At 44.9% G+C, this 22,629-nt stretch overlaps 3 protein-coding genes across 9 annotated transcripts in view; 2 read left to right on the top strand and 1 right to left on the bottom strand.

The window, feature by feature from the left end:
• The first annotated feature begins 127 nt into the window (after window positions 1-127).
• On the top strand, window positions 128-10,827 carry LOC120044836 (heme oxygenase 2-like). 3 transcript variants are annotated; one of them, XM_038989518.1, is made up of 8 exons: window positions 128-245; window positions 1,017-1,108; window positions 3,671-3,805; window positions 4,204-4,321; window positions 4,798-5,010; window positions 5,291-5,566; window positions 7,731-7,860; window positions 8,176-10,827. In XM_038989518.1, exons 3-8 carry the CDS (start codon window positions 3,723-3,725, stop codon window positions 8,301-8,303), a joined length of 948 nt encoding a protein of 315 aa, XP_038845446.1. In that variant the 5' UTR covers window positions 128-245; window positions 1,017-1,108; window positions 3,671-3,722; the 3' UTR covers window positions 8,304-10,827. The 3 variants fall into 3 exon arrangements, with proteins under 3 accessions (XP_038845446.1, XP_038845447.1, XP_038845449.1); XM_038989519.1 differs by lacking the exon at window positions 1,017-1,108 and having other exon boundaries at window positions 180-245; XM_038989521.1 differs by lacking the exons at window positions 128-245; window positions 1,017-1,108 and adding an exon at window positions 1,559-1,595.
• Window positions 10,828-11,824: 997 nt separating this feature from the next.
• On the bottom strand, window positions 11,825-19,393 carry LOC120044835 (dnaJ homolog subfamily A member 3, mitochondrial-like). 5 transcript variants are annotated; one of them, XM_038989513.1, is made up of 11 exons: window positions 19,172-19,393; window positions 18,397-18,539; window positions 18,209-18,292; window positions 17,722-17,937; window positions 17,278-17,430; window positions 17,050-17,197; window positions 16,044-16,237; window positions 15,825-15,940; window positions 14,755-14,852; window positions 14,462-14,594; window positions 11,825-12,913 (listed from the first exon to the last, which is right to left on the bottom strand). In XM_038989513.1, the coding sequence occupies exons 1-10, from the start codon at window positions 19,377-19,379 to the stop codon at window positions 14,476-14,478; spliced, it is 1,479 nt and encodes a 492-aa protein (XP_038845441.1). In that variant the 5' UTR covers window positions 19,380-19,393; the 3' UTR covers window positions 11,825-12,913; window positions 14,462-14,475. The 5 variants fall into 5 exon arrangements, with proteins under 5 accessions (XP_038845441.1, XP_038845443.1, XP_038845442.1 ...); XM_038989515.1 differs by having other exon boundaries at window positions 14,542-14,594; XM_038989514.1 differs by having other exon boundaries at window positions 18,397-18,533.
• Window positions 19,394-19,501: 108 nt separating this feature from the next.
• The window catches only part of LOC120044170 (coronin-7-like), a 67,226-nt gene continuing 64,098 nt past the window's right edge, over window positions 19,502-22,629 (top strand). The window contains exons 1-2 of the mRNA XM_038988754.1: window positions 19,502-19,924; window positions 22,261-22,357. Coding sequence (XP_038844682.1) covers window positions 19,865-19,924; window positions 22,261-22,357 — 157 coding nt within the window. The 5' untranslated portion in view covers window positions 19,502-19,864. The remainder of the gene's footprint in view (window positions 19,925-22,260; window positions 22,358-22,629) is intronic.

Below are 22,629 nucleotides of genomic sequence, written 5' to 3'. Positions count from 1 at the left end.
TTTTTTTTTAGTGAGGGCTAATAGTTGCCAGGGTAATTTTCCTTTTCCCCCAATTTTGTATTACCTGAGGTTAATGTAGGTAGGCTGTGACTGAACTCAAACTCCAGTACAGTAGATGACGGTGTATGCACCTAAAAGTTGGATGCGGTCAGCCAACCCACTCTCAAAGAAGAAGAATAAGCAACACTGCATTTCCTATGTTTTGAGCAACACTGAAGAAGAGCTCCGCAGAGTGCGCAGAGAAGGTAAGCTACTGTATGTTTATTCTCTATACAATAGGGGCAGAGTAGGATGCTAGATAACCCTATGTGAGTTATTTAGCTTTCTACAGCATCAAAACAATAAATTAGGCTATTCTAAGATGATTGACACATTGTCATCCTGAAGTAAATCACGTATCAACTGTTTAATTAGCTGGCGCTGGTTATAACACTTGTAAACTGTTTCATCCAAAGACGAGCAACTACTATACATAGATCGCTAGCATGGAACATGTCTAACAGCTGCCAGTTCAGTGCCTTGATGTCATGGGCTAAATTGTTGAACTAGCTAACTGCTCTGCTGGTGGTGGCTAGTTCGCGTCTTTGTTACAACGTTAGCAAGACCAATCGACATTCTGATGTTAAGTTAGTTAGCTTGCAATATTCCCTTGCCATATCCTCAAATGTAAGACGCATTTGATCAAATGCATGTAACTAACGTTAATGTTGGAACAATATCATGGATACAACCAGAACTACTATTTGATACAGTTTACAGTTAGTTAGCTTGTAAACACAAGATTAACTGAACATCTAGCAATGTGTGTACTATGAGCTCCTTTGTCTGCCTCTCTGTGTAGTTCCAGGCCTCTTCATTGTTGACTTCCCTCATTACTATGTGAAGCGACTCGGGCCTCCTAATGCTAGGCCCCTGCTATGCTGTGCCAGCTATTCACTGTGTTGTTACTCGTGTGTCAGTGTTGCCAAAGTCACACACACATTCCCTTATCCCTTATCTCTGGCACTGTGAATAAGGTCACAGCTGAATCAACTGTCAGAGGACGTTTAACCAGTGACCACCAACCCCCCAAGACTACGACGACGACAACAACAACAACACATAATTGGTAAGAAAAGAGCATTGCCACTGCTTCCCCTGCCTGCATTGACGACTGCATCTCCCTAACTTATCTGGTAGGCATGGTGAACATGTGTTAATCATGTGGATTGTATTTATTATTTTTAGCCCCTTTTTCTCCCCAATTTCGTGATATCCAATTGGTAGTTACAGTTTTGTCCCATCTCTGCAACTCCCGTATGGGAGAGGCGAACGTCAAGAGCCATACGTCCTCCAAAACACGATGCTGGCAAGCCGTACTGCTTCTTGACACACTGCTCGCTTAACCCGGAAGCTAGCCACACCAATGCATCGGAGGAAACACCGTACAACTGGCGACCATGTCAGCATGCATGTGCCCGGCCCGCCACAGGAGTCGCTAGAGAGCGATGGGACAAGGACATCCCGGCCGGCCAAACCCTGCCCTATCCCGGGCGACGCTGGGCCAATTGTGCGCCGCTTCATGGGTCTCCCGGTCGCAGTTGGATCGAACCCAGGTCTGTAGTGACGTCTCAAGCACAGCGATGCAGGGCATTAGACCGCTGCGCCACTCGGGAGGTCTCTCATGTGGACTTGAAGTGGATTGAACTTGATATCATAAGGCACAGAAGCTACGTATAATTGTCATATTTATTGTAGTAGGCTGCTCCTGTTACTGAAGTGAGACTGATCTGAAAAATCTCAGGTGTTTATGTAGAGCTTATTCTATAGATCTAGCCTAACCCGTGTTGTGGACTGATGATCTGCTGGTCATAACTAGGCTACGTGTCAACAAGACATTGGATGGAGTATCTCTGTATCAAATGCTGTTGTTCTGTTTAGGCTCTCTTCTCCTAAATGTAGAGATGTGTTTGAATTGGGTTTTACTTGTCACTAGGATATTAACGCGTTATATAATATACCCAATCTTTTGTTTACACCATGAAGACGGTGTAGTCTTAGGCTACATGCAGAATAATATAGTCTTACTTGCAGAATAATAATGAACAAAATCTTTTGGCCCGCAGCAGAATAGAGTAGTAGACCCACCCACATTAGCCTAAGTGCTCTTATGCCTCTTCCAAGAAAACCTTGCACAATCTTGGCACATGATACATTTTCAGGCAGCAATAACAAAGGGTACTGATTTGTGTGGCCAGATGTTCATTTCATGGACCCTTCTTGATGTTTTAATGAATGTAGCTTTAGCAAATAGTTGAGTTCATTACATAGTCATAATAAGTCAAAGAAATTGGCTAATTATGATGGTTTGGGTTGTCACTATGCCTACTACTATGCCTAAACCCTACCATATTAAGTTTATACAGGCATGAGCCGAGGATTCATCAGAAAATATATATACGCTGTCTGCTATTTTGTATCTGATATGATATGTTGTGCTGGGTTTGCACTAATTTCTGCACTTCTGCTCCTATTAAAGGGATAGTTTGAGATTTTGGCAATTAAGCAATTTTGTCTACTTGCACTGTCACGGACCCAATTATAAACCGGGTGGTTCGAGCTCTGAATGCTGATTGGCTTAAAGCCGTGGTATATCAGACCGTATAACACGTGTGTGATATGACAAAACATCTTGACTGTTCTAATTATGTTGGTAACCAGTTTATAATAGCAATAAAGCACCTTGGGGCATAAGAGCAGCACTTAGCAATGGTATATTGACCATATACCACACCCCCTCGTGCCTTATTGCTTAAATAGAACGCAAATGCCATCTAGAATGTAAAGAGATTCCTTGCTAGCGGGCAGACTCGGGGCATGTGGTTACCATGACGATGAATATAATCAAACAGCTCTATCAAACAGAGATCGCTAGCGAGCTACATTGTCAAAACAGCAATTATTACATTTGTTTATTTTCAGTTATCTGCATTTATGCCCATTGCAAGCATAGTATTGTAAGTATCATAACAATGTTAGCTATTATACAGAGAGAGAAATGTTTCAAGGTGGTGGCATTATTTGTACACTTATTATGGGCTAACTTACGTTAGCTAGCTAGCTAAAGTTCTACTGTTCTATGGTTTTGCTTTCTAACTTGGCTAATGTTATGTAAAGTGTTTTTCTGCGTTGTTGTTATTAAATGTTTATCTATTTTCAGTTTCAGAAAAAAAAGCAGGACCCTCTCTTATGGATTTATTGGGCTACTGTTTATGCTAGCTGTCAAACTTTACTCCAGAACACCGTGAGGACAGAATAGTCAGAGGAGCATGCTGGCTGATCCCATAGACTTTCAGTCATTACACTCACGCTAGTTGGCAATTGCTCCATTAACACTAATTACCTTCAACTTCATTCAAACTGCATGCAGAGACATACAAATGACATCCATGAGTTCATCTGACTGGGTAAATGGAAACAATTGATTAGTTGTCAAAATCTCCAACTATCCCTTAAGATTATATTGTCATGGACATTTGGACATCTGTTTTACAAAAGCACTACTTCTGTATCTATCTATCTGCACATACTGTATCTAGGCTATGTGGCTCTCATGTAAGCTACCCCACCCACTCAATAGTGAGTCCGTTTTGAATGTGTGGGTCTTGTTTTGGTGTTCTGTCTTTGGCAGAGACTGGCAAAGAGTGTGTCTGAGTGACAGGACCAAGCTGTCTGCAGAAAAGATGGAGGACTCTGTGAAGGCGGAGAGTGCCGCCGATGGAGGAGGCCTGGTGAATGCAGAGAAAGAGCCAGAAGACACTCTCAGGTATAGAAATCTGGGATGGTCTAACTTCACTTCAGTGCTATTTCTGAAAATGGATGGGGGCTGGGCAGTTTCTGGAAGTGAGAGGTCTCCTCTCTCATGTGTATGTTTGAGTGCCAGGGTGTGGGCAGGGTATGTTTCAGTTCTGTCAGATTTGGTCTGTCTCTTTTATTTCTGAGGAGAGTTGAAAACACTATGGGCTCATTTCCCAGACATAGATTAAACCTTCTCCTGGAGTAAAAAGCATGCTCAATGGAGAATAGGCTATATTGAAAGTTTTATTTTTATTTTTTTACAGAACTAGGATTAATCTGAGTTTGGGAAGCCAGCCCTATGGGTCATGTAGTTAGTGTGTGCCTCTAGTTTCCTATGCGGTGTCAGCCAGTGTGCCCTCCCCACAGCCCCACAGACCTTTCTGAACTGCTGGCTGCAGGGACCAAAGAGGTTCACGAGAAGGCGGAGAACACCCAGTTTGTCAAGGACTTCCTCAGGGGGCGCATCCGCAAGGAGCTCTTCAAGGTCAGTCTGGAGAATAGAGCAGCCACTTAAGTCTTTTCTGAGACTTAGTACTGCTGCATTCACTGTCTTGAACATTATGCACCATCTGATTTATCCACAGCAGTCAGTTAAGGGTGTAGGCTTTTTGATCTAACTTTGACATCCTCACTTTGCAAACACTTTGAAAGATGATACTGTCAAGAATCGTGATGGGTCTTTCAGCACCACTGGTAATGAACAACCACTGTACTGAACAACAATATCCTGTAAGGCTTTAAAGAACATGAAGTGCTTTGACATCCTCACTTTGTGAGACTTTGCCAGGATACAGAAAGGGATGTGAGACTTTGCCAGGATACAGAAAGGGATGTATCTTGAAAACGTGAATGTTGACACACACACAGTATTTGAGGGACTGTCAAACATGGATTAATGAAAAATATTTGCACCTAAAATGTTTGTTTTGGGGTAAAATTGTGCATCTCTCTCCCCCTCAGCTGGGCGATGTGGCCCTCTACTACACCTACGAGGCCATGGAGGAGGAGATTGAGAGGAACAAGGATCATCCTGACTTCTCCCCGCTCTACTTCCCAGAGCTGAATAGACGTGACGCCCTGTCCCGCGACCTGGACTACTTCTATGGTGAGGACTGGCGGGAGCGGGTCAGCTGCTCGCCAGCCACGCAACGCTACGTGGAACGCATCCACCAGGTGAGTAACCCAGAGGTTAGAGAGGTGGACCGGTAACCAGAAGGTCGCTGGTTCAGTCCCAGGCTGGATGATGAAAAAAGTGGGGGCTGAACTGGCTGCTGGTTTCAGATTCACATTACCACCATCCACTACCATTGTGCCTTTATGCAAGGCACTTCAGACCTAACACTACTCCATGGGTGCTGCACTGTGACTCCTTGTGCTGCTTCAATCCTCTGGTGTGTGGAGTCCAGGGGAGGTTGACAATACCAGAAGCCAGTGAAGTTGTATTTGTATTTAGGTGGGTCAGGAAGAGCCGGTCTTGCTGGTGGCCCATGCCTACACCCGTTACATGGGCGACCTGTCTGGGGGCCAGGTGCTGAAGAAGGTGGCCCAGCGGGCGCTGAAGCTGCCATCGACGGGCGAGGGCGTCTACTTCTACCAGTTTGACGGCATCCACAGCGCCAAGGCCTTCAAGCAGCTGTACCGGAGCCGGATGAATGAGCTGGAGCTGGACATGGCCACCAAGGACAGGCTGGTGGCGGAGGCCGTGCTGGCCTTTCAGTTCAACATGGAGGTGAGGAAGGAAGGGAAGAGAGAGATAGAGCTGGGGTTGATTCAAGTGTGAGACTGCTGCACCTACTGGTGTAGTGGGTCTTCCAGTAAACGGAGACTGCTGCACCTACTGGTGTAGTGGGTCTTCCAGTAAACGGAGACTGCTGCACCTACTGGTGTGGTGGGTCTTCCAGTAAACGGAGACTGCTGCACCTACTGGTGTGGTGGGTCTTCCAGTAAACGGAGACTGCTGTACCTGCTGGTGTGGTGGGTCTTCCAGTAAACGGAGACTGCTGCACCTACTGGTGTGGTGGGTCTTCCAGTAAACTGAGACTGCTGCACCTACTGGTGTGGTGGGTCTTCCAGTAAACGGAGACTGCTGCACTTGCTGGTGTGGTGGGTCTTCCAGTAAACGGAGACTGCTGCACTTGCTGGTGTGGTGGGTCTTCCAGTAAACGGAGACTGCTGCATCTGCTGGTGTGGTGGGTCTTCCAGTAAACGGAGACTGCTGCATCTACTGGTGTGGTGGGTCTTCCAGTAAACGGAGACTGCTGCACCTGCTGGTGTGGTGGGTCTTCCAGTAAACGGAGACTGCTGCACCTACTGGTGTGGTGGGTCTTCCAGTAAACGGAGACTGCTGCACCTACTGGTGTGGTGGGTCTTCCAGTAAAAGAAGACTGCTGCACCTACTGGTGTGGTGGGTCTTCCAGTAAACGGAGACTGCTGCACCTACTGGTGTGGTGGGTCTTCCAGTAAACGGAGACTGCTGCACCTACTGGTGTGGTGGGTCTTCCAGTAAAAGGAGACTGCTGCACCTACTGGTGTGGTGTGTCTTCCAGTAAAAGGAGACTGCTGTACCTGCTGGTGTGGTGGGTCTTCCAGTAAACGGAGACTGCTGTACCTGCTGGTGTGGTGGGTCTTCCAGTAAACAGAGACTGCTGTACCTGCTGGTGTGGTGGGTCTTCCAGTAAACGGTGGGTCTTTTAATAATTCCTTCTAGGTGATGGCTGGAAATATTGCCATCTCATATCTGTGGTTCCTTGAGTGGCGCAGCAGTCTATGGCACTGCATCGCAGTGTTAGAGGCGTCATTACATATCCGGGTTCGATCTCGGACTGTATCACAACCGGTCGTGATCGTGAGTCCCATAGGGCGGTGCACAATTGGCCCAGCGTCGTCCGGGTTAGGGCAGGGTTTGGCCGGGGTAGACCGTCATTGTAAATAAGAATTTGTTATTGCCTGACTTGCCTAGTTAAATAAAAATAGACGTTTAGTTTTCAGAGGAAGCCAGGCCGCGGTAGCTTGGTTTCAGAGGTAGGCCCGCGGTAGCTTGGTTTCAGAGGTAGGCCCGCGGTAGCTTGGTTTCAGAGGTAGGCCCGCGGTAGCTTGGTTTCAGAGGTAGGCCCGCGGTAGCTTGGTTTCAGAGGTAGGCCCGCGGTAGCTTGGTTTCAGAGGTAGGCCCGCGGTAGCTTGGTTTCAGAGGTAGGCCCGCGGTAGCTTGGTTTCAGAGGTAGGCCCGCGGTAGCTTGGTTTCAGAGGTAGGCCCGCGGTAGCTTGGTTTCAGAGGTAGGCCCGCGGTAGCTTGGTTTCAGAGGTAGGCCCGCCAGAGGTAGTTCAGTTGCATTTCTCAGTATTGTATCATTTCTTTAATCATTTAATCTCAGTAACCAGCCACTGTATTGATCCTGTCTTTGGAGATAAGATTCTTGTGCCCAGGGAAAATTAGGGTCTTTGGGCAACAGCAGATGGTTGGATTTGTGCTTATCACCGTAACCACTCTGTCTGACTACGCTCTCAGAACCAGTTGGCAATGTGCCATCTCTCATATTTCAAGTGCTCAGATATGATCATTAATTCACTTCCTCACATCTGGCTTCTGATTACATTACATGAATGTCAGATGTTGAACTTGATCATATTCTTATTACGGTTCTGCATCATGGCCATTTCTTTGACCAGTGGCTAAACTCTGGGTCAACACAATTCAGCTTACTGTTTCAGTTCAGAGATTGTGTTCATCAGGACACACAATATCAAACTGTTCCAAAGTGTTGTGAAAAAGAAAAATGAGCTTTCCTTATTGGACCTTTTCAGATGGTACCTCCCTGTTTGACCTTTTGTTCTGTTTTGTGCTGAGTGAACATGAACCAGTTGTAATCCCCTGTGTTTTGTGTGTTTGGTGTCAGGTATTTGATGAGCTAGAGGAGATGGGTAAGGATATCCAGGAGGAGGTCATGGACGCGGGCATGCCTGTTCATGGGGCCCATGGGACCGGAGGAGACATCAACAAATGCCCCTACTACGCTGCACAAATGGGTACGCTGACACACAACTCCTGTAGGCTCTGTCTGGAAACAAAGTGATTTGATCCAGAAAACCACCTGAAAGAAAGAGTTGTTGTGCCATGTTAGCAATACGTGGGCATTTAGAACCACAATACCCTTACCACACTGTCTGGCTGGCTTGGATATTTGCTTTTCACATTGTCCTTTTCCAGCATGGCTCCAGCAACTACAGTGCAGTGCAGTACTGCTTGGCCTGGCTTAGTGGTGTTAAAAATGGTATAAGAGTGTTTCACATGGTAATGTGGGAGGTTTGCTGACCGTGTTCTTTGTCCTCTGTCTATCTCAGCGGCCAGTGGGGGCTCGGCGTACGTCGGTCAGCTGGCCATGGCCGTCCTCAGACACCCCACAGGCCAGGTCCTATTCGCCGCTTGGGTCGCCGCCCTCGCCGGATTGGCTGCGTGGTACTTCATGTGATCCAGTCGTTGGCTGTCCTGCAGGAAAGGAGGAGGGAAAAACAGGGAGGGAATACAAGAAGAATTGTTTTCTGAACGTTTGGATGAGAACCCATCCGTACCCAGACCTTGTAACCTTCCCCCCTCCTCCTCTCTAATTTTCTCTCTCTACTACCTCCCTCTCACTCTCCCTCCGTCCTGTATCCTCCCAGTATGGTTGGTCATATTTGTAGCTCTTAGAATCAGTTTAGAGCCATTTTTTACCTGTTATAACCTGTTATAGGTTTTATTTCTTCTTGAGTTGACATGAGATAACAATTGATCTTACTTGATTAGATTATAGTGTGATTTGTTGTCAGGTTGAAGTCTCTTTAATAATCCCAAACAATTGTATTATGGAGTGATGCAGTAGAGTTGGAGGGAAAAAACAGCTAGCCTGCTATGACAAAAAAGCCTTTGTGGATTTTGACACTTTTAGGTTGCCATGGGGATTTGAAGGACTATATTCTGCTGTCCCCTTGGTGGCCCCACAATCAGTCCATCAAACCAAAATGTAATCTTGAAAATATTAGAGCAGTGAGCCTTTGCTTGAAGTGGACTGAATTAGGTGCCGGTACTCTTTATTTAGGTGGTGGAACTGAACAAGTAGAACATTTGAGGTGCTGGCACTCCGTAGCGGTGAGCATCAGCCCAACTCAAACACTGCTGAGCAAGAAACAGTCAAAGTAACACGTTCTATGCATATGTTAATATGCAGATCTGGCAAAGTGTAGGAGTATTTCTGCAGGGCAGACTACTATCTCTTTGCGTGAGTAGGTTGAGCGACATATTTTTAAGTTTGTATTAATGGTTATGGGGGTGATACTCTCTTGGAAGTAGTCCCAAGATTCGGTTACGGACAACACAGGCTAACTGACAGCAAGAGCACACTTTGTAGAAAGGTCTAGACTTTAAAAGGTTGCCAACGGTTGTCACACATCACAATGTATTATTTTTCTCTTCTCTCCAAATGAATGCAGGCAGAACATTCCATCCTCCTGTGAAAAGCACACAGACAGTGAGTGAGTGACAGGGTGGACACTTTAGTTCTTGTTTTAGGATGGACGAGCAATATTACTATTAATCATTTCTGAAGTGTATTTTTTTGTTTTTGTTTTATGCTATATTGAAATGTTGGACTTATTTAGTGCTGTCCAGTCCCTTGTCCTTTGCTTTGCACTCAGACAGTCTAGAGAGGAGCAGAGTGTCTGAAAACGGACACATCCGTCCTGGAAACGTGTAGATTTTTTTTTACAGTTGATTTTCAGTATTGTTCTAGGCCTATGGACACCAGGTAGAGGCAGCGAATGTAATGGTCTGGGAGATAGGGTTGGACAGGTTAGATTGGTGAAGACAAGGTACCTCATCAGTCTGAATGGATAACATTTAAGACTTGAAAGCTATGCACCAACCTGATGAGGTTGAGCCATCGTTGTTTGGTTGTGGAGAAGGAGAACAATGTGTTGTGCAGGTGACCATAGGTTTGTATCTGAGGAATTATAAGGGCAATACAGTATTTAGCAGATCTTATTCAGGATTCACACTGACATCAACATTACATTCCTTGATTTGTTTGTAGTTTTAACATTGAAGACAGCAGTTTGCGTTGTATTCTATGCTTTCGCTTGAAGATGGAGAAGTTGTTAAAGGTCAGAATGCTGAATACCAAAGGTCAAGTTGCTGACATCACAGTTCATTATAAACAGGTTCTATGCTGTGTGTTCAGGTCTGTGGTTCTCTCCATCTCTGGTGTATTTGGTAGTCCTTGAATTCTTTGCAGGAGTTAGATGACGTATTATGTAGCCCTCCATCTGAGGTATTAACAAAACGGGGATTGTCTGGATTAGTCCAATAAGAAATATTAGATTTCCGTGGTAAAACATTTTGCCCTAATGAACATGACCCAGGTGTCATTATGGCTGTCCAGACCAGTCCAGAGCCTCATTAGTCATGTACGTGTTGGGTCTCAGGTTAATGAAATTATATACATAAGAAACATTGCAAGACGTGTCATATTCTAGTTCAATGTAAATGCATTTTAGTATTTGTTTTTTTAGGGGATGGAACTGTTGCAGTATTTAGAACATTTTGAAGGAGTTCTGGAATGACCAGACCTGGGTTGTGTTCATTAGGCACTAGACTGAAACAGGGAGGGACTAACTGGACTTGTCCAATTAAACTCTTCTGAAACGTGTGCCCTAATGAACACGACCCATAATCTCAGGTGTTGCGGTGTGAGTGTTGTTGGCAATGGAAGCCTAGGGATCTCAGTGAGTGCTTGACAGGCACACGTTGCGTGACTATTTCTTGCCTTGTCTGCTGTAACAGAAAGCAAACAGTAACCTTATTATCGAACCCATTAGTCTTGTACAGTAAGTACACTGCAATCTAACTCAAGCTTTATCAGTGACTGACGATTTACTACAAATGTCACTGGTCTCATTTTGTGAAAGAAGAAAATCACAGGAATACATTGTCTAGTAAAATAAATGATTGCATTTCCTGTATACTTTTGTCGTTATTTGATGTGTTGAGATATTTGCCCTGTTTGAATACTTCATCTTTCATTCCTTGTGTCCCTAAGATACACATATCCAACTACTAACAGTTCTGTGCTTAGTAATGTCACTTGCAATTCAGCTCTGTTATTACTTGAAGGACAGACATCTGAAGTATTAGACCAGGGTCATTCTCCAGTAGTTTAGTATTTCTACTCTGTGTTCACATCTGGCAGCAATAAGACATTAACAATCCATTTAGATTTCACTTTAATTATAGATGTTATTTATTTCTCTAACATGACACATTGGTACGGTTGCAATATCAACAGCTGTGTATTTACAAATATAACGAGGCAGAATGGAGGTACATGAAAGTGTGCTGCTTTGAGTGAATTCTCAGATTCATCAATAGAGAAGGGGTTGACGAGGAGCAGAGCAGATGTCCAGCCACATCTGATCCAACTGGTTGAGTCATGCCTATCCTGGATGACTGGGTTATTAGACCCAAATACATCTCCACACACATTACATACTTTTTTTTTTTATGTAACAGAAAAGTATATCAGCCAGACAACTTCCTCTTTATCTCACCGTAGCTGTTTGACAGTACTAATGCTGTTATTCGGTTGGTACAACTCGTTGCAGTGGCTAGCTAGATAGGAAGCATAGAGATCAGACGAAGCAGAGTTCACTTTACAGAACAAACTTACTACACATTTAAAAAATCAGGAGGATCTCAACCAAAACAAAGTTCCTTATTGCAGCAGAGGCCTTTTAAATAAAATAATGATTTATGCTTTAGTATTTTTATACACTAAGTGTACAAAACATTAGGAATAACTGTTCTTTCCATGAAAGACTGACCAGATGAAAGCTATGATCCCTTATTAATGACACTACAATCAGTGTAGATGAAGGGTAGGAGAGGTTAAAGAATGATTTTTAAGCCTCGAGACAATTGAGACATGGATTGTGTATGTGTACCATTCAGAGGGTGAATGGACAAGACAAAAGATTGAAGTGCCTTTGAACAGGGTATGATAGTATGTACCAGGCACACCAGTTTGAGTGTCAAAAAATGCAGTGTTGCTGGGTTTTTCCACACAACAGGTTCCTGTGTGTAACGAGAATGGTCCACCACCCAAAGGACATCTAGCCAACTTGACACCACTGTGGGAAGCATTGGAGTCAACATGGGCCAGCATTCCTGTGGAATGCATGACACATTGCAGTCCATTCCCTGATGAATTGAAGATGTTCTGAGGGAAAAAGGGGGTGCAACTCAATATTATGGAGGTGTCCCTAATGTTTTGTATATCCATGGGTTTTTTGGCTATCACTGGCAACAGTACATTCCTCAGACAGCAGACAGACCATACTTTATGAGTGACTGTTTGACTGCGCTGCTATCACACGGTTAGGAATCTGATGGACAGGAACATTTGGAAAATCTATGGAATACCCTGTTAAAGTTGCCGCCACGTTCGCTTTACTTCCGGATCACGTACCCTTATCTTTTGAACATGGGGTCATTTAAGATGTATAATTATATTTGCATTTGGGGATGAATTTACTTCCACCCGATGCCTTTTATGATATGTTTGCACTTGAAGACCATTGCGCAACATTTTTGCACATTGAACACCATCCAAAAAACTACAAGCCTAAGGGGCAGTCACTTCCTGGTACTTCCAGAGCGTATTTCCTCTTGGATTTGGGTTTTAGGCAGCAGGAATGAGTTAGGACCACATTGTGTTTCAGTCCATTGTCTTCCACTGCTAGGGAACTGATCAAGAATGAAAGGAGATCTGTGAAGGTAGATCTGGGGTAACCAGTCTTGTCTGGTGTTTGAGTCTGTTTCAGTCCATTGTCTTCCACTGCTAGGGAACTGATCAAGGATGAAAGGAGATCTGTGAAGGTAGATCTGGGGTAACCAGTCTTGTCCTGTGCTAGAGTAGGATACAGTAGACATCATCCCTCCAACACTCCCCCACCCCCTGTCCCCATATCTGGTCTCTCCTTGTGGCTGTCTTCTTAGGGCATCATCTCTCTACCCTCGGACACTCGCCTCAGTTCCCAGTGGACCTTTTACCTTTCAGTATAAAAAAAGAAAACAGAATTACTGCATGTGTTTTCAAAACCAGCATATGACAGCAAAACATTGATTTGAATTAGGATGTCTTTTCTAGTAATTATATTTCTATGGTTAAACAATTGTGTGTATGCATGTACACTACATGACCAAAAGTACGTGGACTCCTGCTCGTCAAAAAACCTAATTCCAAAATCACGGGCATTAATATGGAGTTGGTCTCACCTTTGCTGCTATAACAGCCTCCACTCGTCTGGGAAGGCTTTCCATTAGACTTTGGAACATTTCTGCAGGGAATTGCTTCCTTTCAGCCATAAGAGCATTAGTGAGGTCGGGTACTGATGTTGTTGGGCGATTAGGCCTGGCTCGCAGTCAGCTTTCCAATTCATCCCAAAGGTGTTCGATGGAGTTGAGGTCAGGGCTCTATGCAGGCCAGTCAAGTTCTTCCACACCAATCTCAACAAAGCATTTCTGTATGGACCTCGCTTTGTGCATAGGGGCATTGTCATGCTGAAACAGGAAAGGGCCTTCCCCAAACTGTTGCCACAAAGTTGGAAGCACAGAATGGTCTAGAATGTAATTGTATACGGTAGCGTTAACATTTCCCTTCACTGGAACCAAGGGGCCTAGCCCGAACCATGAAAAACAGCCCCAGACCATAATTCCTCCTCCACTAGACTTTACAGTTGGCACTATGCATTCGGGTAGGGAGCGTTGTTCCTGGCATCCTCCAAATCCAGACTCGTCCATTGGACTGCCAGATGATGAAGTGTGATTCATCACTCCAGAGAACGCGTTTCCACTGCTCCAGAGTGGAAACCCAATCCTCTGTATTGCGCATGGTGATCTTAGGCTTGTGTGCGTCTGCTCGGCCATGGAAACCCATTTCCTGAAGCTCCCGATGAACAGTTCTTGTGCTGACGTTGCTTCCAGAGGCAGTTTGGAACTCAGTAGTGAGTGTTGCAACCGAGGACAGACGAGCTTCTGTGGCCTAGCACTTCGCGGTTGAGCCGTTGTTGCTCCTAGACGTTTCCACTTCACAATAACAGCACTTACAGTTGGCCGGGGCAGCTCTAGCAGGGCAGAAATTTGATGAACTGACTTGTTGGAAATGTGGTATCCTATGACGGTACCACGTTAAATCCCTGAGCTCTTCAGTAAGGCCATTCTACTGCCAATGTTTGTCTATGAAGATTGCATGGCTGTATGCTCGATTTTATACACCTGTCAGTGATGGATGTGTCTGAAATAGCCGAATCAACTAATTTGAAGGGGAGTCCACATACTTTTGTATGTATGTATAGTGTATGTATGCATGCAACTTTATACAGAAGACAGCCAGAAACCAGTTGACTGACAAATGGTGTGCCACAAACCAGTGTGTTCCAGAAACAGTTTATCCCACATATGCATGTGCACAAGTGGTAAAGGCAACATCATGACTAGTGTCCTACCTGGTTTGTGACTGTCAGGCGAAGACATCATGACTAGAGTGTCCTACCTGGTTTGTGACTGTCAGGTGAAGACATCATGACTAGAGTGTCCTACCTGGTTTGTAACTGTCAGGTGGAGCTAAACAATTGTTTTAACTTGGTGAAGAAGCCCTGCTCCTGCTTGCTCTCTCCTACCTCCTCTTGCCTGTCCTGCCCTGCCTCAGACTGCTTACCACTGCTGCCCCCACCTGGTCAGAAACATGTTCTGCGTGAGCCAAGATTTTACGAATAAAAGCATTATCAGCTTTCATGAGCAGAGCTGGGACCTCAACTAATTGTAAACCAAATGAAGGGGAGCAGGTAAGTGTGCAGGAACCTAGCGCAGAAAGAGTGTGTGTGTGCCACTACCTGCAGTGGTGCTTGTGACACCATTGACTGTCCCCTCCACTTCAGTCTCATCCTCTGCGTAGCTCTTGAGCAGAGCTTTCTGTCTGTCTGTCAGGATCCTGCCCACACACACATAATAGTGGAGACCGTGAGGAATGAGCATCTAACATTTGTCAGTAACTTACAACAGAGATGGTATATAAAGGTGTATTGTGCAGTAACTTACTACAGAGATGGTATCTAAAGGTGTATTGTGCAGTAACTTAACTACAGAGATGGTATATAAAGGTGTATTGTGCAGTAACTTACTACAGAGATGGTATATAAAAGGTGTATTGTGCAGTAACTTACTACAGAGATGGTATATAAAGGTGTATTGTGCAGTAACTTACTACAGAGATGGTATATAAAGGTGTATTGTGCAGTAACTTACTACAGAGATGGTATATAAAAGGTGTATTGTGCAGTAACTTACTACAGAGATGGTATATAAAGGTGTATTGTGCAGTAACTTACAACAGAGATGGTATCTAAGGGTGTATTGTGCAGTAACTTACTACAGAGATGGTATCTAAAGGTGTATTGTGCAGTAACTTACAACAGAGATGGTATATAAAGGTGTATTGTGCAGTAACTTACTACAGAGATGGTATCTAAAGGTGTATTGTGCAGTAACTTACAACAGAGATGGTATATAAAGGTGTATTGTGCAGTAACTTACTACAGAGATGGTATATAAAAGGTGTATTGTGCAGTAACGTACTACAGAGATGGTATATAAAGGTGTATTGTGCAGTAACTTACTACAGAGATGGTATATAAAGGTGTATTGTGCAGTAACTTACTACAGAGATGGTATATAAAAGGTGTATTGTGCAGTAACTTACTACAGAGATGGTATATAAAGGTGTATTGTGCAGTAACTTACTACAGAGATGGTATATAAAGGTGTATTGTGCAGTAACTTACTACAGAGATGGTATCTAAAGGTGTATTGTGCAGTAACTTACTACAGAGATGGTATATAAAGGTGTATTGTGCAGTAACTTACTACAGAGATGGTATATAAAGGTGTAGTGTGAGTAGCTTACTTGGGGACTCGGACTTTGACGTGGATGTAGTGATCTCCGTAACCATAGCCACTGATCCGTGCGATGCCCTTCCCAGAGAGGAGGATCCTCTGGTCTGTCTGGACCCCAGCAGGGATCTACAAGAGCATCCACCAATCACAGTTAGTTACTAGCCATCGATCCATCACTCTTATGTTTGTAGGTGTCACAGAAAGGTTGGTCTGTCCGTGTGTCTCTCACCGAGAGGTTGACTGTCTCGTAGAGGCCCTGTGCCCGGGCCGTGCCCCCCAGTACAGCCTGAGCCACAGAGATCAGCACGTCAGAGTGGATGTCTGCTCCGTCCCGTCTGAACACTGGGCTCTTCTGGACCCGGAACGTGATGAACACCTCCTTCTTCCCCACAGGCATCCTGACCGTCTGACCGTCCTCAACACCTGCAAAGAGACAACACAGCCAGTTAACCCGGGTGTGCCCTACACAACTTTCACAATCCTAACACACTAGAAGAGCATTGCAGATTTTGTGCCGATAAAATCAAACAGGTTTGAAAATATCAGGACGTCTGGGACGCTCAAAGACGAGATCAGTAGCCCTCGCGCGAAACCTGCTCACATTAAACCCACTGACGTTTTATAGACGTTTCAAACACAGGAACTGCTTCATCCAGCATTAGAGTTTTATAAACATTTAAAACAGTTAATAAGAGCATTATGGGGTGGCAGGTAGCCTAGTGGTAAGAGCTTTGGGCCAGTAACTGAAAGTTTGCTAGATCGAATCCCCAAGCTGACAAGGTAAATATCTGTCAGTCTGACAGCCTCGCTACTGTTATTTTTTCACTGTTTTTATTTCTTTACTTATCCATTGTTCACCTAATACCTTTTTTGCATTGTTGGTTAGAGCCTGTAAGTAAGCATTTCCCTAAGGTCTACTACACCTGTTGTATTCGGCTCACGTGACAAATAAACTTTGATTTGTTAACCCACTGTTCCCCGGTAGGCCGTCATTGTAAATAAAGAATTTGTTCTTAACTGACTTGCCTAGTTAAATAAAGGTTGAATAAAAAAGGATCAGTAATCTTAATGAGAAAAGGAGGAGATTCAGGATGAGAAGGCTGCTCCTGGGTCTCTCTGTGTGTGCGCATTAGAAAATGCATACTACGTTTAGATCAAGTATTGTTTTGAAAGATTCCAGATAAGACTGGGTAGGTATAGGAGCGAGTGACAGTCAGTGTGTAGGTGTGTCTCACCTGCTGGGACAGGGACCATTACTGTCTTTTTCTGTCTGGTCTGTCCGGTCCCATGACAGGAGTTACATGGGGTGGAGATCACAGTGCCTTTCCCATTACACCGACGGCATGTCGACCGCATCACAAAGGGGCCAGTGTTCACCGTCTCCTGTACAAGGCAAAACACACAAGCATGTGAGACAAGCACATGTGACCAGAACACTTCACGCCACACATCATGTCACCTACCATGCCAGAGCCGTTGCAGTAGTGGCAGTGCACAACCTTGGTGCCAGGCTCGCTCCCTTTGCCATCACATCGCTGGCAGCTGGCCTCAGTGTTGAACGCCATCTCTTTGTTGACCCCCTTGGCAGCTTGGGTGAACGTCAGCTCCATGATAAACTGGGAGGAAAGGAGAGACAAGAGATTCATATTGGATGTCTTTAACAAAAAGTTTACACTCCTAAAAAAGTAATTGCTTCCTGCTTTTACTTCCTGGCATGGGCTCACTCAATATGACCTCCCTGAACATTGACTTGAATGAGCAGTCAAAACTTCTGTTTGTGCTGTATAGCCAACTCATATGGTGGTTGTCATGCACAGACAGCACAAACAGATCTGGGATTAGGCTAGTCGTAACCCCTTCTCCAAACCCCTTGGTTCTAAAAGCAGTATGGCATCCCAACTACATACCTCCTGGGGCTGATCAAATACGGCATTGAAGTCGCCGAAGCCGCGGCTTCCGGAGAACTCCCCAAAGATCTTGCGGAACAGTTCCTCTGGGTCCACGCTGTTGGCCTGTCCGCTCCAGTACTGCTGGTGTCCACCACCACCACCCGCCTGGCTGGCGTCGAACCCTGCCACCCCATACGTGTCATACTGCTTCCTCTTCACCTCGTCACTCAGCACCTGGGGGAGGACAAAGCAGGAAGTAAGATGCACAGTCCTCCAATAAGACCAGGCAGTTCCTTCATAAAGTCAAGTGGTTCTGATGTTTCGTTTACTTGATTAACAGACACTTTCTTCAAGAGTGACATCAAATAGTACCAAGAAACCTGTTAGGAAAGTAACGAACTAGTGATTCCACAACAGCTACACAAGTCACAGAAATATTGCTATCCCTTTAATCTAATTTTAGTTTCTTAAAAGGGAAGCCCATTTTCAAGAAGGTCAGCTAAACCTCATAAGCCTCAGCCAGCTGAGCAAATTTCTCCTTGGCCTTAGGGTCTTCCTTGTTGGTGTCAGGGTGATACTTCTTAGCCATCTGAAGAGGGACAACAACAAACATTATCTTTCAACAACTGTGGTGACAGCTAAGGATCAATACAGCAAGTCAACACTACACAGAAAGTGATCACACACACACACCTGGTAATACGCTTTCTTGATCTCTTTCTGGGTGGCAGTGCGTGGTACCTCCAACACCGTGTAGAAGTCCTGTTTGTTGGATGCTGGGGCACTTGTGTGGAAGGACAGTGTGCAGATGACATGGGGAGATTTAACACCTGGAACTACCAAGAAAGGGCATGTGAGTAGATTACACCTGGCAACATGACTGTGGATTATTATTGTTGTCCTTCTGTAGTTATCTATTTTCAAGGTAGCTACAGGCCTGTACACTCACAATTCATCTATAACACTAAGCAGGGCTCTATCGATATATCTGAGGACTCAATCAAATACATAAAGTTAGCTGCTGTCTGTGATGATCAACTCTTGGGCCAATAAGTTTCTAGCAAACGCCAGTTGGCATATATAGCTAGCTAATCAGGGATCATGCAGAGACTGCTAGTTCAACGCAGTGTTTGACTGTACAGTTCAGTAGCTATTCCTGACAGTCCGTTCAAGATCATCAGTGCTGTGACCTGACATGACTTTCCATGCAATGGCTATGGAGCTGCAGGCTAGCTACAGTACACAACACCCCCAGCAATTTGAATGCGTACAAGCTAACTACTAGCTAGCTATAGGAGCTAAGGTTAGTCTGTCTTTCAGTTGTATCGTTAGGAATGTTACCATGGTGTCAAATTTTTTGTTGCAGACTGTCAGTTGTGTCCAAAAATGTGAATGGAAACTATGAGAAACGCTAGCATCAAGCTAGCCTAGCTTGCTAACGTTAGTTAGGCCGTCTCTGTGCACCCACCTGACAGCCCTCTCAATGTCAACGCATTCCCCGTGCCCCCACGCATTGCATTGCTTCCTGACCAGATTTTCTGTGCTCCAACAGTCGACAGACTTCTTAAGCCTCCATTAGAAGAAGGGGCCAGAGCACAACAAGCAGGACGGTGACCGGAGGACACGGCAACTGTTATCCAACGTGTGGAGCAGCGAGCCGCTGAGGACGCCATCATTACTCTACTGCTGTTACTCAGCGGGGACTGCGCATGTCCGTGACGCCACTTTACTTGCATATGGGCAAGTCCCCACATGCGCAGTCCCCGCAGAAGAGTTGACTGTCAATAAATGTATTTTTGTTTCAAGATGAGCGCAAACTAACTTTCACTCTGTTGAAACATCTGTACTTGAGAAACTGTGGAAGAGTATTTAAACATTTGTTTCCCATGTAGTCCGCTTCTTACTCACGGCAATTACGATTAAACGTTTCAAAACAGAAACATTTGGTATTTTACCGTGGTCAATCATCATTGATGAAGCTAAACAGGGGTCTGAGTCGATCGTCGATAGAATCGCTCACACAGTACAGCGAGTTGTGACAGTGCTGAACTCGAGAACTGTCATCTGAAAAGGAGTGTGCTTCTGAGTGCTCGCTCTTTTCGGATAGTATCAACAAGACAGAGATACCCGGAAGGCACGAAAGTTAATTTAGGTGACTAGAATGAATCGTTTCAAGACCTCCAAATTCAAAAACACCACCCCGAAGATCGGCAAGAAAGATGTAAGTAATGAGCGTTGCAAGAAAGCCTCGCCAGCATTGGTTCTTAGCAACGGTGAAGAAGACGGAATGGAGTTGTGTTTTGGGGAACGTCTGAAAATGTTTGGAGGAAATTGAACTTCCTGCATATGTGCAGAAGGCTGCTGCATCGCAAGAGTGTGTTGGTAGAGAAACAATAGTCTACGAAAACCAAGTGCAAACCGCGAAGGCTGCTAACGTTACAGTGTTAACCATATGGTTATTGTTATCTAGCTAGCTTTCAGCAGTCTATGCAAATTCCACATTTGAAATTGACAGCGGTTCGTATTGGTCAGGATTGTCAGATGCTACTGATAGGATGTGATGCCCATCATCACTGAATAGCCACATTGTTTCGAATGTATCGGAATTCCTCCTCTCATTGTAACCGGTCATCATTCTACAATGTAGCAGCAGTGCTCAGATTTGAGTTCTAAAGTGCACTGTACATACAGTGCGTATCCCTACGCCATTTAACAAAGCTTCTCTCTGTCAACCAATGACTGTAGGCTGTGAGTAAGATACACAGTGGTGGTGTCATGCCGTCAGTCCTGGTGATAGATACCTGGGAGTGCCTCGTTACACACGTTCGGGCTGTGCACCAATTTGCACAGACAGCCATCACTACTCCTTGTGGGGGCGATTATGTAACCCCCCCCCCCCCCCCCCACTGCTGTCTTGTGTTGACTGGCTGAGACAGTGGAAATGTCTGACATTCTTTATATTAAGTGGATGATTTAAGTATTGTGGAGAATGTCATTGTACAACCTGGTAGATCCTGATGATGCGAGTTGATCTCTGGACTTGCTGTAGCTTAGCCCCGTGATAAAAACATAGTTGTGCCTTGAAGTCTTCTCATGATGCCAGCCAGACACCTCGTACATGCTGTCAGATATAGTCTACCACCAATACAGCCCTTAGGAAATACCCAAGGGCTGTATTTGTATGTGCATGATGACCAACAGTGGTTAGGCCTACAGTGTACCACAGTACACTGCTGCACGGTCGAGTAATAGCTGAAGTTCACAACTGGTTTGGCATTGATGAGAGTTAAGTTCCCTTTTTATAATAGGCCTAAGTCATGAGTGACCCCTCCCTGGACAAAATAAAGCTTTAAAAGGGTGCTCTTATAAATCGGTTATGAAACATACCATTACTTGGATGCTTATTCTCCATGTAGCAAACCTCCACACAGTCTCAGTGTGAGTGAGTTCCATCTGCAGAGCGGATCTCTGATCCTGTTACGAGGACTGCCTCAGAAAAGCAACACTCAAAGCACCATCTCAAATGTTAGGCGCGAGCGAGCGAGGGAGGGATGGCGGGAGGGAGAACTCCAAGGAGTGAGTGAGTGAGAATGGGCACCTTGTTCTCTTTATGCCTGGCTGCCTGTGGAGCAGTAATATGTGTTTCCTGAGAGAGAGAAACTAGCTGTTTTGCTGGGCTGTCAGACACTGTCTGGGCTGCTAAGTGCTCTCTGTACCTTCCCTGCCGGAGCCAGCGACAGTGTTCAGGCCTATTGTCTGACATGGTTAGCCCATAACGGTTTTGGCAGCAGTGTTTTCAAACACACAGCGCTCCTGCCTCTGCCCTGTTGTTAGTGTTGTGAAAGGAGGCTCCCACTTCCTTAACATTCTGCTGATTCAACATGGACGGCAGAGGGTGTGTGTGTGTGTGTAACAACATGCCCTTTGATACCCTCTTCCTTATTATGACAGTTAGTCTGAATCTTCCTTATTTTGACAGTTAGTCTGAATCTTCCTTATTATGACAGTTAGTCTGAATCTTCCTTATTTTGACAGTTAGTCTGAATCTTCCTTATTATGACAGTTAGTCTGAATCTTCCTTATTTTGACAGTTAGTCTGAATCTTGGAAGTTTGGAGAAACAGTGTGTGTGTGTGCTCTGCCTCTGCATTTAAGTTATCCACAGTTTATTTTGGGATGACAATGAACGGCATTGCACTTCAGCAGTGTGTATCTAAAAGAGTGTGAGCTGCTATTCTCTTGTGTGGACTTGTCAAGGGAATGCTTAGGATCCCACTCAGTTGGATAGACTTGCATTTAAGTGAACAGACAATAACTGAAACATTCTAATGGTTTTCTTGTCAAGTATAACAACAATTCTGTTCGTCCCTACTCGATTATATTAGCATAGGTCAGAAATAGCCTACTCATAATGACCGTTAGAGAGTGTCATCTTTTAGGCCACAGCGATCACCTTTGTTTTATCTGATGGCCAGTTCCTTAAGTCATCTTCCTAATGATAGCTCCAGTGTCCCACCACACCTACCCCTAATGCACTGTGAATTTCCCCTGTGTCCAGGGCTGGATCAGTAATGTCCGGGCAGGATCCTTCACCTCTCAGGGAAACCACATCAAATCCAGCACCAGGCTTGTGGCCTTCAACACTGACCAGGCCGGTAAGGTTAAGACTGAGTCAGGACAACTATAGGGCCGACCAGAACCATACTGTGCTTTCTTTTCAAAATGTCAGTTCCTGCATGATTCCAGCAGCTATGGTGGATGTAGTATCCTTTTGGCACTACAGTGTGATTCAGGCAACAGTGGTATGCGGTTGGAGCTCAACTAAGAATATTCTGTCTGGTCTCTGTTATGAGGAGTCATGCTGTCTGTCTCTGGTATATTTACCTGTCTGTCTCTCTGGTATATTTACCTGTCTGTTTCTCTGGTG

Source organism: Salvelinus namaycush, chromosome 3 (genome assembly GCF_016432855.1).
Source record: "Salvelinus namaycush isolate Seneca chromosome 3, SaNama_1.0, whole genome shotgun sequence".
NCBI lineage: Eukaryota > Metazoa > Chordata > Actinopteri > Salmoniformes > Salmonidae > Salvelinus > Salvelinus namaycush.
The sequence above is the reverse complement of the archived record's forward strand: the minus strand, read 5'-3'. Positions and strand labels throughout refer to the sequence as shown.